Genomic DNA, 14,558 nt, shown 5'->3' on the forward strand with positions numbered 1-14,558 from the left:
AAGAGCAACACTGATAGCCCAACCTACCTCAGGAGCTGTGGGACTTCAGTGAGATAATGCATGTGACTATGTGTTAGAGCCCACAGAGCGCCTGGCAAATGGAGGTGTGGTTATTCCGAATTACCTTTAGCTTTATCATGGTGGTAAGAGCCTGTTCTCGAGCTTGCAGTTGACCCACCTGAGCAGAAAGTTCCACTAATGTGTTGCTGAGATTTTCATTTCTAGCCTATGAGGGAACAATAGAAAATACTGATTGAGTCATTTAGAAGCTTTCATTACTCTCCCCAGCCACAATCCATGCTCATTCTTCCGTTTTTTTTCTGTTTAACGTTTTTAGTAACAAAATGGGCCAAGTAAGAAGTTGTCAGAAAGGAACACAAATATCTATTTCTCCATTATCTGTAGCATCCTCTCAAAACTTGTGTTTGCCCTACTGAATTCTATCAGTTATGTTTATAAACATGTCTCTTCCCTAATATCTTTTTTGTATAATTCTTTTTTTTTGTCTTCTTGTTGTTGTTATTGTTGTTGTTGTTGCTATTTCTTGGGCCGCTCCCGCGGCATATGGAGGTTCCCAGGCTAGGGGTTGAATCGGAGCTGTAGCCACCGGCCTACACCAGAGCCACAGCAACGCAGGATCCGAGCCGCATCTGCAACCTACACCACAGCTCACGGCAACGCCGGATCCTTAACCCACTGAGCAAGGGCAGGGACCGAACCCGCAACCTCATGGTTCCTAGTCAGATTCGTTAACCACTGCGCCACGACGGGAACTCCTTTTTTGTATAATTCTAAGTTGGCAAGAAAGAAGAATATGAATGAATGAATGAAAACTGGATTAGTAAGAGATTTCCTTTGCTAAAATAAAGTAGCATTTGTGAACATCTGTGCATTTTTTTTTTTTTAACACTATGTTGAAATAACTTCATGGAGTTCCTGTCATGGCTCAGTGAAAATGAACCTGACCAGTATCCGTGAGGATGTGGGTTTGATTTCTGGCCCTACTCAGTGGGTTAAGGATCCAGCATTGCTGTGGCTATGGTGTAGGCCAGCAGCTGCAGCTCCAATTCAACCCCTAGCCTGGGAACCTCCATACGCCACAGATGTGGCCCTAAAAAGAAAAAAATAATAACTTCATATTGGGGCATTTTTATATTGGAGTATTCTCATTTATCAGGACTTTTTAATTTTTTTTATTCTTTTAATTTTTTTTTGTCTTTTGTCTTTTTAGGGCTGCTCCCTTGGCATATGAAGGTTCCCGGGCCAGGAGTCTAATCAGAGCTACAGCTGCCGGCCTACACCACGGCCACAGCAATGCCAGATCTGAGCCACGTCTGTGACCTACACCACAGCTCATGGCAAAGCTGGATCCTTAACCCCCTGAGTGAGGCCAGGGATCGAACCGCAACCTCATGGTTCCTAGTCGGATTCATTAACAACTGTGCCACGACAGAAACTCCTATCAGGGCTTTTTTTAAACCACTGATCTGTACTTGATAAATTGTGTACATAATGTGCTTATTGGTTAGGAAAAAAAAATCAGCCTTTTTAAAAGATATCTTCAGGAGTCCCCGATGTGGTGTGGTGGGTTAAGAATCTGACTGCAGCAGCTCAGGTTGCTGCAGAGGCACAGGTTTGATCCTCAGCCCAGCGCAGTGGATTAAGGGATAATGCATTGCTGTAGCGTAGATCACAGCGGTGGCTAAGATTCAATCCCTGGCCTAGGAAATTTCATATGCTGCAGGTGTGGCCATAAAAACAAGACAAAAAAACATGAAAGAGATCTTCATGGAGGAAAATTAAATCTGTATTAATAACTGAAAGAAGCCAATCTGAAAAGAATCATATATACTATATGATTCTAACTATATAATAATCTGGAGAAAGGCAAAACTATGTAAACAGTAAAGAGATCAGTGGTTGTCAGGGGTTCTGAGGGAGAGGGATGGAGCAGAGAGGGTTTCTTGGCTAATGAAACTATTTTGTGTGATATTACAATGGCGGATACAGATCAATATGTATCAAAACCCACAGAGTGTACAACATGAAAAGTAAATCCTAATGTAAACTATGGACCTTGAATGACAATGAGGTTCAGTGTAGATTCTCTGATTACAACAAATGTACTACTCTGGTACTGGGGGAGGCTGGGGGAGGGGGCAGGGGTCTGTGACAAAGTTCTGTACACTGCACTCAATTTTGCTATGGACCTAAAACTGTTCTAAAAAATCAAGTTTATTGGTTAAAAAAAAAAAAAAAAATCTTCCTGGAGTTTCCGTTGTGGCTCAGTGGTAACAAACCTGATTAGTATCCATGAGGAAGCAGGTTCGATCCCTGGCCTCACTCAGTGGGTTAAGGATCCGGTGTTGCCGTGAGCTGTGATGTAGGTCAGAGACTCGATGCTCAAATCTGGCATTGCTGTGGCTGTGTCGTAGGCCAGTAGCTACAGATTCCACTCGACCCCTAAACTGGAAACCTCCATATGCCACAGGTGCAGCCCTAAAATCACAAAAAGACCCACAAAATCTTCCTGTTAATGACTGAACTGCACTCCTCCTCCCACCAATGCTTATGTAGAAGCCCTAACCTCTAATGTGATGGTATGTCGGGGTGGAGCCTTTGAGAGATAATTAGGTATAGATGAGGTCATGAGAGTGGGGACCCCATGATGGCATTAGTGTCCCCATAATACCCCAGAGAACTTGTTCACATGCTGTCTCTCTTGCCCTGCCAAATGAGGACACAGTAAGAAGGTGGCCATCTACAAGCCAAGAAGACAGCCCTCACCAGAAACTGACCATATCAGCACCCTGATCTTGAACTTCTAGCCTGCAGAACTGTAAGGAGAAAAATGTCTGTTGTTGCAGCCCCCTAGTCTACAGTCTTTTGTTATGGCAGCCCAACCCAACACACTTCCAATATTTATTTAGTTAGTTATCTATTTTTGTCTTTTTAGGGCCGTACCTGCTGCATATGGAGGTTCCCAGTTCCCAGGTGAGGGGTCAAATTGGAGCTGTAGCCATCAGCCTACATCATAGTCACAGCAACGCCAGTGACTATGATGTAGGCTGTGACTTACACCACAGCTCATGGCAATGCTGGATCCTTAACCCACCGATCAAGTACAGGGATCAAAATTGTGTCCTCAAGGATGCTAGTTTAGCTTGTGAACTGCTGAGCCAATTTTTTTTTTTTTTTTTTGGCTGTGCCTGTGGCATGTGGAACTAGGCCAGAGATCAAACTCAAGCCACAGCAGGGATATCACTAGGCCACTAGGGAACTCCCACACTTCCATTTTTTAATTCAACAAATCAAGAAATTCCAAAATAGTTTTTACTTATTTTATGACTAGAAACTGTACAGTGTAATCTGGGAAAAAAAAGACATAAAATAAAATCTATTATTAGGAATTATTAGGACTCACTATATTACCAAGATCTATACTGAGTATCATTATGAAACAAGAATATGGAGCCTATAACCAAAAAAAAAAAAAAAGAAAGAAAATCTTCCTCTCTGTGCCTCTCAAAATGCATGAGCTCAAAAATTATCTAATTACTCACCAGTTAGAACTGAAAACTGAAACACTACTCTTACAGATTTTCCCAAAAGGCCAACAATGACGTAGATATTTGTCTTATCAGATTAGACTCAGTTATTTAGAAAGCATAATTTCAAGCTACTTGCTGATCCTGATCTCAGACTTTGAGAAAGGGTTTCTAAAATAACCCATTGTCAGAGTTTCCGCTGTGGCCCAACGAGATCAGCGTCTCTGCAGCTCCCGGATACAGGTTCGATCCCCAGCCCAGTGGGTCTAAGGATCCAGCATTGCTGTAGCTGTGGAGTAGGTTGAAATTGTGGCTTGGGATATGATCCCTGGCCCAGGAACTCCATATGTCTCAAAATAAAAATAAAATAAAGTAACCCATTGTTGATAAAATGATACATGCTATTAAACCAAATGACCTAACAGTTAGAAAAGGCTTGTAATAAGCTTCATCTCCAAGAGAGGAGAGGGCTGGCAGCTAAACAAATCTCCACAGTGAATACGAAATATGATGATGAATAGACTCTCATTCACACACATATGCATTTTTAATGGAAACATCTATATCTAATCTTTCAGTAACTGAAACACAAACAGCATTTAGGCTAGCAAAGTTTATCTTACAATAAAACCAACCTCAAGATCTTCAGAAAGGAGAGAGGAATGGGTTGCCTTTTGAGCCATTTCCTGAAGTTGTAGCTGAGTCTTTTGAAGAGCAGCTTGGCATTCGATTTGATTGGATTCAAGGGTTTTTACCTTCTTTGTGAGTGACCTAATTATTTCAGTTCTTTTATGTAGTTCACCTGAGGGAAATTTCATCAATAACTTATTCGTGGTCTGATATGAGGCTGAAAATGCATTGTTTTTAAATACATGGTTAAAAAATAAGTGTGCTAAGACATGTTTTACAGGATAATTCTTCTTTTAAAAGTTTTTAGGAGCTTACAGAGTTCCCACCATGGCTCAGTGGTTAACGAATCTGACTAGGAACCAAGAGGTTGGAGGTTCGATCCCTGGCCTTGCTCAGTGGGTTAAGGATCTGGCCTTGCCGTGAGCTGTGGTGTAGTTGCAGACACAGCTCGGATCCCATGTTGCTGTGGCTGTGGCGTAGGCCAGCAGCTGTAGCTCTGATTAGACTCCTAGCCTGGGAGCCTCCATAGGCCGAGGGTTTGGCCCTAGAAAAGGCAAAAAAAAAAAGACAAAAAAAAAAGTTTTTAGGAGTTTGCATCGTGGCTCCGGAGAAACGAATCTGACTAGCATCCATACGGAAGCAGGTTTGATCCCTGGCCTCACTCAGTGGGTTAAGGATCCGGTGTTGCCATGAGCTGTGCTGCAGGTTGAAGACGTGGCTGAGATCTGGCATTGCTGTGGCTGTTGGGTAGGCTGGTGGCTACAGTTCTGATTTAACCCCTAGCCTGGGAACATCCATATGCTGCAGGTGCGGCCCTAAAAAGACAAAAAAAAATTTTTATTATGAAACACACAATACTGTGTCCTAGTTGGGAAATAAAACACTATCAGCCCGTGTACAGTATGTCACTTCCTGACAACAGTCTCTAACTTCCCACCTTCCCAACCACCATCCTGATCTTAATCCTTTCCTTGCCTTTTATTATAGTTTTACTACCTATGACCACATCCCTAAAAACTTTTTTTTTTTTTTTTTTGCTTTTTAGGGCTGCACTTACGGTACATGAAGGTTCCCAGGCTAGGGGTCCAATCGGAGCTACAGCAGCTGGCCTACACCACAGCCACAGCCACGCCAGATCCGAGCCTTGTCTGCGACCTACACCACAGCGCACAGCAACACAAGATCCTTAACCCACTGATGGAGGACAGGGATCAAACTCTCAACCTCACGATTCCCAGTCGGATTTGTTTCCGCTGTGCCACGACAGAAACTCCCCCCAAAACAGTTTGATCTGAAGCATACACAAGTGGAATTATACTCAATTATTTCTTCTATTTGTTTTTGCTTAGGATTATGACCCTGAGATGTATCCATGTGGCTGTGGGTAACTCCTGTTTGCTCACTGTCGTTGCTATATAATATCATTATATAATTATGCCAAAATTTATGTGCATTCTACTAATGATGGTCATTTGGATTGTTTCCACTTTGTAGCTATTAAGAACAACAATATTGCTCTGAATTTTCTTTCTTTTTAGGGCCCCATCTGGGGCACATGGAAGTTCCCAGGCTAGGGATCAAATCGGAGCTGCCTAAGCCACAGCCAAAGCAATGCCAGATCTGAGCCACAACTGTGACCTGTGCTTCAGCTTGCAGCAAGGCCAGATCTTTAACTCACTAAGTGAGAGCAGGGATCGAACCTGCATCATCATGGACACTGTGTTTGTTGGGTTCTAAACCCACTGAACCAAGACAGGAACTCCTTGAATATTCTTTTTTGTTTTTCTTTTTCAGCAACCTCTGAGGCAGAGAAGTTCCCAGGTCAGGGACCAAATCCAAGCCAAAGCTGTGACCTATGCCACAGCTGCAGCAACACTGGATTCTTAACCCACTGTACCAAAAGCAGGAACCCCTGAATATTCTTGCAGATGCATATTGGTGCATTTTTGCAATTGATGCTCCAAATGTGGCTCCTTGAGCTACAGCATTGATGTTACCTGGGAACTTGTTAGAAACTGCAGACTTTTAGGCCCCAGACCTATTGTATCACAATTTATGTATTAACAAGGTCCTAGGTAACTCATATGCATCTGAAAGTGTGAGTATATTTCCTAGAAATGGAAATGCTGGGCCATAAGTCATGTATTGTTTCAACTTTAACAGAACTGTTAAATGATTTTCCAAAGTAGTTGTACCAACTGACACTCCCACCAGCAGTGAATGAGCTTTCTCTTGCTCCATACTTTTACCAATACCTGATATTTTCTGCCCGTCTGATAAGTGTAAAGAGGCCTCATTATGGCTTTAATTTGCATTTCCCTAATTACAAATGAGAATGAGAACTTTTTGGTATATTTACTGACCACTCATTTCGCTTCCATGAAATGCCCATTCGAGTGTCTTGCTCATCTTTAAACCAGATATTGGAGTTCTCTTGTGGTACAGTGGGTTGTCATTTTTGTGGCTTGGGTCACTGCTGTGGCATGGGTTCAACTCCTGGTCTGGGAACTTCCACATGACTCAGGTGTGGCCAAAATGAATAAGAGGGCATAAAAGGAAATTTTCGTGAGTCATTTTTGAGACTGCTCTAATTTTGAAAGATGACCATTTTAGGTATTTGAGATCAAGTTCAATACCAAAAGTTTAAAGTCTCTGAGTCAGTTCAAGAGAAATGGCTAGTCCTGTGGCATCTTCATTTATATTCTAGCCCAAAATGAATTTCTTAAAGGCTCCCTCTTGACTCCATGTTGACTGGAGTTCTCCTCGCACTCTTTCTCCGGTTAAGTACTTTGCTTGCCCTACTTTAACTCACTCTGTGTTTGTCTGTTTGGTTGTGAGTGTTGGTGAAGTCCTCCCATCTTCAGTTACAATAAGCTCCAGGACAATAGGGATTGTATTGAGATGTTCCTTCTCTATCTTTCCTATGAGCCCTTGTAATGAATGTGTTGGCATAGACAAGTGCATGATGGATGTTGCTGGATGTCTGTCTGACCTTCTAACTTGCTGCAACGTTCTTCCAAAGTCAACACTTTCTGCCGATCCTCTTCCCACGAAAGAAGTTGTCTCTGATGTACTGCAACCATATCATTGAGCTCTTTATCTCGATCTTTTAATTCTCCAATGAGCAGCTGCAGTTCTTTCCGTTGTTTCTCGATAGTGGAAATCTCAATTTCTGATCCGGTGTTCTAAACATAGAAAGTGGCTTTATGTCAAAATAAAACTAATCAACACAAATCGGCCAAAGTATATTTTCCAAACAACAATATCTTCGTTTCCTGTCAATTCAAGGTAGTTTAACTATGTTTTATTCATTGATAACAAGTTCACATCTACTGTGCACCCTGCCTCAATCATTTCTGTCATGCCATATTCACCACTCTTAAAATGTGGGACCAATTTATAAAACTCTACTAGTTAATCACAACAAATTCAGTTCTGCATTTTATTCTTTGCTCTCAGCCCTCTCATATCAATCAACAATTCTAGAGCAATCAAGTAAAGGGAAACAGGAAATAATTACTGCTTAAATGTAACTGGTCCAAACTCAACATATCTACTTATATTTTGTAAAGGAAAAATTTCAAATATACACATAAGACAAGAGAATAGTACAATAAATTTCCATTTGCTCAGTACCTAGATTGTACCACTATCAAGATTTTGGCACATCTGTTTCAACCTTCCTTTCTTTTTCTTTCTTTCTTTTTTTTTTTTTTGGCTGGGCTTTGCAGAAGGCAGAAGTTCCCAGGCCAGGGATCAAATTGGCACCACAGCCTCAAACTAAGCTGCAGCTGCCAGAGCGCCAGATCCGTAACACACTGTGCCAGGCCAGTGGTCGAACCTGAGTGCCAGGGTTCCCTAAACACTGCCAATTTCGCTGCGCCATAGCAGGAGCTCCAAGAAATGGAAACTTTTTTTTTTTAGGGCTGCACCTGTGGCATATGGAGGTTCCCAGGCTAGGGGTCCAATTGGAGCTGCGGCTGCCAGCCTGGCCTACACCACAGGCACAGCAATGCCAGATCCAAGTCGTGTCTGCAACCTATACCACAGCTCAGAGCAATGCCAGATCCTTAACCCACAGAGAGGGGCCAGGGATTGAACCTGAATCATCATGGATACTAGTCATATTTGTTTTCGATGACCTAAGATGGGAACTCCTGAAATGGAAACTTTTATACCAGCCAACCTAAGGATTATAACCTGGAAGACAGTCTTTCTGAAAGCTCTGAGGGCTGTTCTGCCTGTAAGATGTCAAGGAATGTTTTCAAGACAAAGGATTATAGATAAATAATACATTGACCTTTACACAGTCCAGATCTGTGCATACAAGGTGAGTCACTACCTGACCCCTTATAGGATTGAGAAAAGACTGTTATCTTCTAAGGTGTAAACCTACTGGTGCCAGGAGAAAACTGCTTTTGGGGGCGGGGGGCAAGTAGGCATTCCTGTCTTCTAAAGAGATCTAGTTAATGTATAATGCAGATACATAATGTACACTAAAGTGGAGGAGGTAGTGGCTCAAATGGCAGAAAAAACTTTATGTTAAATTTTTCTTATCCTGCCTCAAAATAATTTTGAGTTCCTGTTGTGGTGCAGTGGAAACGAATCTGACTAGGAACCATGAGGTTGTGACTTCGATTCCTGGCCTTGCTCAGTGGGTTAAGGATCTGGCGTTGCCGTGAGCTGTGGTGTAGGTTGCAGACTCGCTCAGATCTGATGCGTCTGTGGCTGTGGTGTAGGCTGGCAGTTGTAACTCTGATTAGCCTGGGAACGTCCATATGCCGAGGGTGCGGGCTTAAAAACCAAAAAATAATAATAATAATTTTGTTTCATCATAAGCAATCCAACAAACATTAATTATTATTGTTATATTAAGATTGTAAGTCACATTTCAAAGTACAATACTGTCTGCATCTATGAAATAAATAGCTGAAAAACAAAAACGAAACAATCACTATGCTCTACTCTGAAACTAACACAATATTGTAAATCAACTGTACTTCAATTAAAAAAAAAAACCTGAAAGTGTTACTTTAAGAATTCTATCTTGAGGAGTTCCCGTTGTGGCGCAGTGGTTAACGAATCCGACTAGGAACCATGAGGTTGCGGGTTCGGTCCCTGCCCTTGCTCAGTGGGTTAACGATCCGGCGTTGCCTTGAGCTGTGGTGTAGGTTGCAGACGCGGCTCGGATCCCGCGTTGCTGTGGCTCTGGTGTAGGCCAGCGGCTACAGCTCCGATTGGACCCCTAGCCTGGGAACCTCCATATGCCGCGGGAGCGGCCCAAAGAAATAGCAAAAAGACAAAAAAAAAAAAGAAAAAGAATTCTATCTTGGAGTTCCCGTCATGGCTCAGTGGTTAACGAATCCGACTAGGAACCATGAGGTTGTAAGTTCGAATCCTGCCCTTGCTCAGTGGGTTAACGATCCGGCGTTGCCGTGAGCTGTGGTGTAGGTCGCAGACGCGGCTCGGATCCCACGTTGCTGTGGCTGTGGCCTAGGCCGGAGGCTACAGCTCTGATTAGACCCCTAGCCTGGGAACCTCCATATGCCGCGGGAGCGGCCCTAGAAAAGGCAAAAAGACCAAAAAAATAAAAAAATCTACCTTACAAACAGTAATTTAAAGTTCACCAGGAGCCCATGTACATCACTACTGCTTTCTGGAAAAATAAAGAATTGCAAATAAATAAAAATGACGAGTGAATTTCAGTTACTTTCTAAACATAGAAAATGGAATTTGGAGTCAAGGGATTCCAAGTCCACAAACTTGAATTCCAGTCTTTGGTAAGTCATTCACTCATTTACTCATTCCTTCAACATTTAGCGCCATTTTGGGGATACAGCACTGAGCTCACCGGCAAGGAGCACGTATTCTAGTCTAGCAACACAAGCAACAGCCCAAGTGTACACATCCCGTTCAACTCAACCAATACCGGTAAATGCAAATGTCAGACAAGTTTATTTTCAAGACTTTTTAGTAAAATGGATTATAAGAGTGCCGCTCCACTAGCAGGCTGCTGTTAAGCAACGTTAAGGACAGGAAGCGAGAAGGCGTATATAAATGCAGATCTACAAATGCCCACTGTTACCCTTAAAAAGTGAGCAGCACCTAATACTCGCCACTCGACTTTGCGCCTGGGCTGAATAACAAGATTTTATTAAGGGAAGGAAACGGATGTGACGCTCCCTCTTCCCTCTACATCCCGAGTATTGTTTTAAGCAGAAACGGTTCCCGAAAAACCAGCCACGTTCGGCCCAGACACACGTTGTCCCCGAGATCTGCCCTCCGCTTCCCACCGACCCGCCGGCGGAAACGGCGAGTCCGCCCGCGGCGGGAGGGAGGCGCCAAGCGGCGGCCGCTCACCTGGCGCCCGGCCAGGAAGGAGGCCGAAGGGTTCATAGGTGTTTCCTCCGCCCCCGGAGAGTCAGTGTGCGCAGCGTCACCTTAGAAACGCCATAGGCGCGCCTGCCCGGAGCGGCGGGGGCCAGCCCCGAGCGCTGGAGCCCCGCGCCCTCGCTGGCCCAAGCAAGCCCGCCTAAACCGCCAGCCCCGCGGAGCGTGCCCGGCCTGCCCGGCCTATAGGGTCGCTAAGGGGCCGCCCCGGTTCTCGCGACACCCGGTGGCCGGTTGCGCGATCCCGCGGGAAGCCAGCTCCTACCCGGGCATTTTGTTCTTCCAAATCCGGGCCTGGGGGCTCTTGAAAGGCATATCTGACGATGTAAAAGCCATTACCCACCGCCTGCAAAGAACCATCACCCAGGGAATGATAAAGCAACGAATGGCTGTTTCTGCTCCATGATCTCCTGCCAAACTGTGAACACGGTCGTTAGCTGCTGTGTACCCCTGGCATTCAGGCAACAAAGAGATTGGAGGCAGAAGCCAGCCCTGGCAGTTCATAGTCAGCTGCTGACCATCCTAGCAGACAGGCCTAAGCTAAGAATCAGGTGAAAAAAGAAAACAATTTTTTGGACTCTTGATATAGCTCTTGAATTGCAATGAGAAACTTGGCACTTTGTTGTGACAACATTTACTGTTCTGGGTTGAAACTAAGCTTTTTTTTTTTTCTCCTTGGCCCTGTGTGAGGGATGTGGAAGTTCTGGACCAGGGGTTGAACCTGTGTTGCAGCAGCGACCCAAGCTGGCACAGTGACAACGCATCCTTAACGCACTGCACCAGAGGAGAACTCTGATACTAAGCTTTTTTCACCCTTTCTTCTACATTTTATTCTTCATGTTATAATAGGAATTGAACTATAAAAAAATAATTGGAGGAGTTCCCACTGTGGCTCTGCAGAAATGAATCTGACTAGCACCCATAAGGACGCAGCTTCAATCCCTGGCCTTGCTCAATGGGTTAAGGATCCAGTGTCGCCGTGAGCTGTGGCGTAGGCCAGCAGCTACAGCTCCGATTTGACCCCTAGTGTGGGAACCTCCATATGCCCCAGGTGCAGCGGCCCTAAAAAACCCCCAAAACCGGAGTTCCTGTCGTGGCTCAGTGGTTAACGAATCCGACTAGGAACCATGAAGTTGTGGGTTCGATCCCTGACCTCACTCAGTGGGTTAAGGACCCAGCATTGTCATGAGCTGTGGTATAGGTTGCAGACATGGCTCAGATCCTACGTTGCTGTGGCTCTGGCTTAGGCCAGTGGCTACAGCTCCAATTCAACCCCTCGCCTGGGACCCTCCATATGCCTCAGGAGCGGCCCAAGAAATGGCAAAAAGACAAAAAAAAAAAAATTGGAGTTCCTGGTGGTGAGGGTTAGATCCCAGCCTGGGAACCACCACATGCCAGAGAGCACAGCTGAAAAATGAAAAAAGCTTATATTTAACCTCTGATTGATTGTCCACCCACTGCTGCTTAACTTGTAAGATGGAATTCCTGTCAAGACAGATTACCAAACACAGTCTTAATAGTATTTCACCTTTACTTTCTGGTTGAGTGTAAATTAGCAAGACATGCCCTTGTGTTTATAAAAGACGATCCGAAAATGAAAAAATAAAATTTGAATTTCTTACTGTGAAGCTTTACTGATTTGGATGACACTTGCATCCTTAGGACAAGATCATGTTGAGAATGGACAAGACAGTGCCTTCGAACTTAATCGAGAAAGCAAATGCTCTGAGTTCCTGTCGTGGCTCAGCAATAATGAAACCAACTAATATCCATGAGGATGCAGGTTCAGTCCCTGGCCCTGCTTAGTGCGTTAAGGATCTGGCATTGCTGTGAGCTGTGGTGTAGGTCCCAGATGCAGCTCAGATCCTGTGTTGCTGTGGCTATGGTGTAGACTGGCAGCTGCAACTCCGATTCAACCCCTAGCCTGGGAACTTCCATATGCTGCACAGTGGCCTAAAAAGGCAAAAGAAAAAAGAAAGAAAGCAAATGCTGACTAGTTGTTAAAAATGGCCTATCAGTACCTGATTATGCAGTAACTCTTGGTAGTGGAATGAGAAAAAAAAAAGGAATGTGGTTGAATGTCAGTTTTCCAATTGAGGAGCATTTTAATATTTCACATACTTCTCAAATTTCACCTTTGTAAAATTTGGTATTTTTAGGAAGCTCTAAAATGCCATTGTTCACGAGACAACCACATGCTTAACACTCAACTGTAAGAGTTGAGGTACAGGAAGCAGTAAGAAATGAGGCTGACATTTTAAGATTATGGCTGGTAAATATTAACTGAATATGGTAAGGGATTATTATGACTAGTTGCAAATCAAAAATTTCACTATTTTGGATTCCTGTTGTGGGTCAGCAGGTTAAGGTTCGAGTGCTGTCACTGCTGTGGCTCAGGTTACTGCCAGTTTTGATTCTTGGCCCAGGAATTCCCCACATGCCAAGCATGCTGACAAAAAGGAAAACAAAACAAAAAACATAAAGTTAACTTATCAACTTTTAAGAGTGAGAAAGCTAACATGGATTATACCTTAAGAGACAGCTGATTTACTGGGGCTTCTATGTAATAAATAAAAAAGAAGTGGTGTTTTTTTCTTTTTCCGTCTATTTAGAGCTGTACACGAAGTATATAAGTTCCCAGGCTAGGGGTCAAATCAGAGCTACAGCTGCCAGCCTACACCACAGCCACAGCAACTCAGGATCTGAGCCTTGTCTTCGACTTACACCACAGCTCACGGCAACGCTGGATCCTTAACCCACTGAGCAAGGCCAGGGACCGAACCCGCAACTTCACGGTTCCTAGTCGGATTCGTTAACCACTGCGCCACAACGGGAACTCCATCCAGCATCTATTTTTTAAAAATAAATAAAAGACCACCTATCAAAACTGTATTTGGGAGGTCCCGTTGTGACGCAGCAGAAACAAATCTGACTAGGAACCATGAAGTTGCAGGTTCAATCCCTGGCCTCGCTCAGTGGGTTAAGGATCCAGCGTTGCCATGGGCTGTGGTGTAGGTCACAGATGCAGCTCGGATTGGCGTTGCTGTGGCTCTGGCGTAAACTGGCAGCAACAGCTCCGATTGGACCCCTTGCATGGGAACCTCCATTATGCCCCAGGTGGGCCCTAAAAAGACAAAAAAACAAACAAAAAACTGTATTTGCATTTGAAGTTGCCATATTCATGGCAACTCTCTTATACATAAAATAAGTCTATTTAAAGGTTAGTATTCTTTTGGAAGTTCTCTTGTGACACAGCGGTTTAAGGATCTGGCATTGTCACTGTAGCAGCCTGAGTTGCTGCTGTGGTGCAAGTTCAATACCTGGCCTAGGAACTTCCACGTGCCACAGGGGTGGGGAAAAAAAAACATTGTTTTTGCTAAAATACTAGATTGTGAAAGCATTTATTTAATACAAACATACACAGACCATATGAATTAAAATCAATCTTTAAACTACTAGTACATTTTAATCAGAGATTTAACTGTTGCATTTTAAATTTCAGGTAAAAGAAAAAGATTTAGGAATTCCTGTTGTGGCTCAGCAGTTAGCGAACCCAACTAGCATTCATGAGGACTCGGGTTCAATCCCTGGCCTTGCTCAATAGGTTAAGGATCTGGCGTTGCTGTGAGCTGTGGCATAGGTCGCAGACTCAGCTTGGATCCGGCGTTGCTGTGGCTCTGGTGTAGGTCGGCAGCTACAGCTCCAATTAGACCCCTAGCCTGGAAACCTCCATATGCTGCAGGTGCGACCCTAAAAAGACGAGGGGAAAAAAAAAAAAAAAGGAAGAAAAGATTTACACATATTATACACAAGGATTATTTTAATCTTGCATTTTCCTGCAGTAACATCCACTGCTGGCTATATATGGATTGAAACTGCATTTGTCAAGAACTGTGAACATTAAGAATCTTTACATGAAGTCACGTGTTGATACGATCACGTAGACATCTTCCAGCACCAAAAGAATACATACATAACACATACCAAATG

The 14,558-nt window shown here is 43.8% G+C and overlaps 1 protein-coding gene across 4 annotated transcripts in view; it reads right to left on the reverse strand.

The window, feature by feature from the left end:
• The window catches only part of CCDC62 (coiled-coil domain containing 62), a 38,790-nt gene extending 27,807 nt beyond the window's left edge, over window positions 1–10,983 (reverse strand). The window contains exons 1-4 of one of the 4 annotated variants that reach the window (XM_047761623.1): window positions 10,539–10,923; window positions 7,171–7,363; window positions 4,184–4,350; window positions 125–226 (exon numbers count right to left, since the gene is read on the reverse strand). In XM_047761623.1, coding sequence (XP_047617579.1) covers window positions 125–226; window positions 4,184–4,350; window positions 7,171–7,363; window positions 10,539–10,574 — 498 coding nt within the window. In that variant the 5' untranslated portion in view covers window positions 10,575–10,923. Of the gene's footprint in view, window positions 1–124; window positions 227–4,183; window positions 4,351–7,170; window positions 7,364–10,538 lie in introns of all 4 variants that reach the window. The other 3 variants (XM_047761625.1, XM_047761624.1, XM_047761626.1) reach the window with 3 other exon arrangements.
• Window positions 10,984–14,558: the final 3,575 nt, after the last annotated feature.

This window comes from Phacochoerus africanus, chromosome 15 (assembly GCF_016906955.1).
Source record: "Phacochoerus africanus isolate WHEZ1 chromosome 15, ROS_Pafr_v1, whole genome shotgun sequence".
Lineage (NCBI taxonomy): Eukaryota > Metazoa > Chordata > Mammalia > Artiodactyla > Suidae > Phacochoerus > Phacochoerus africanus.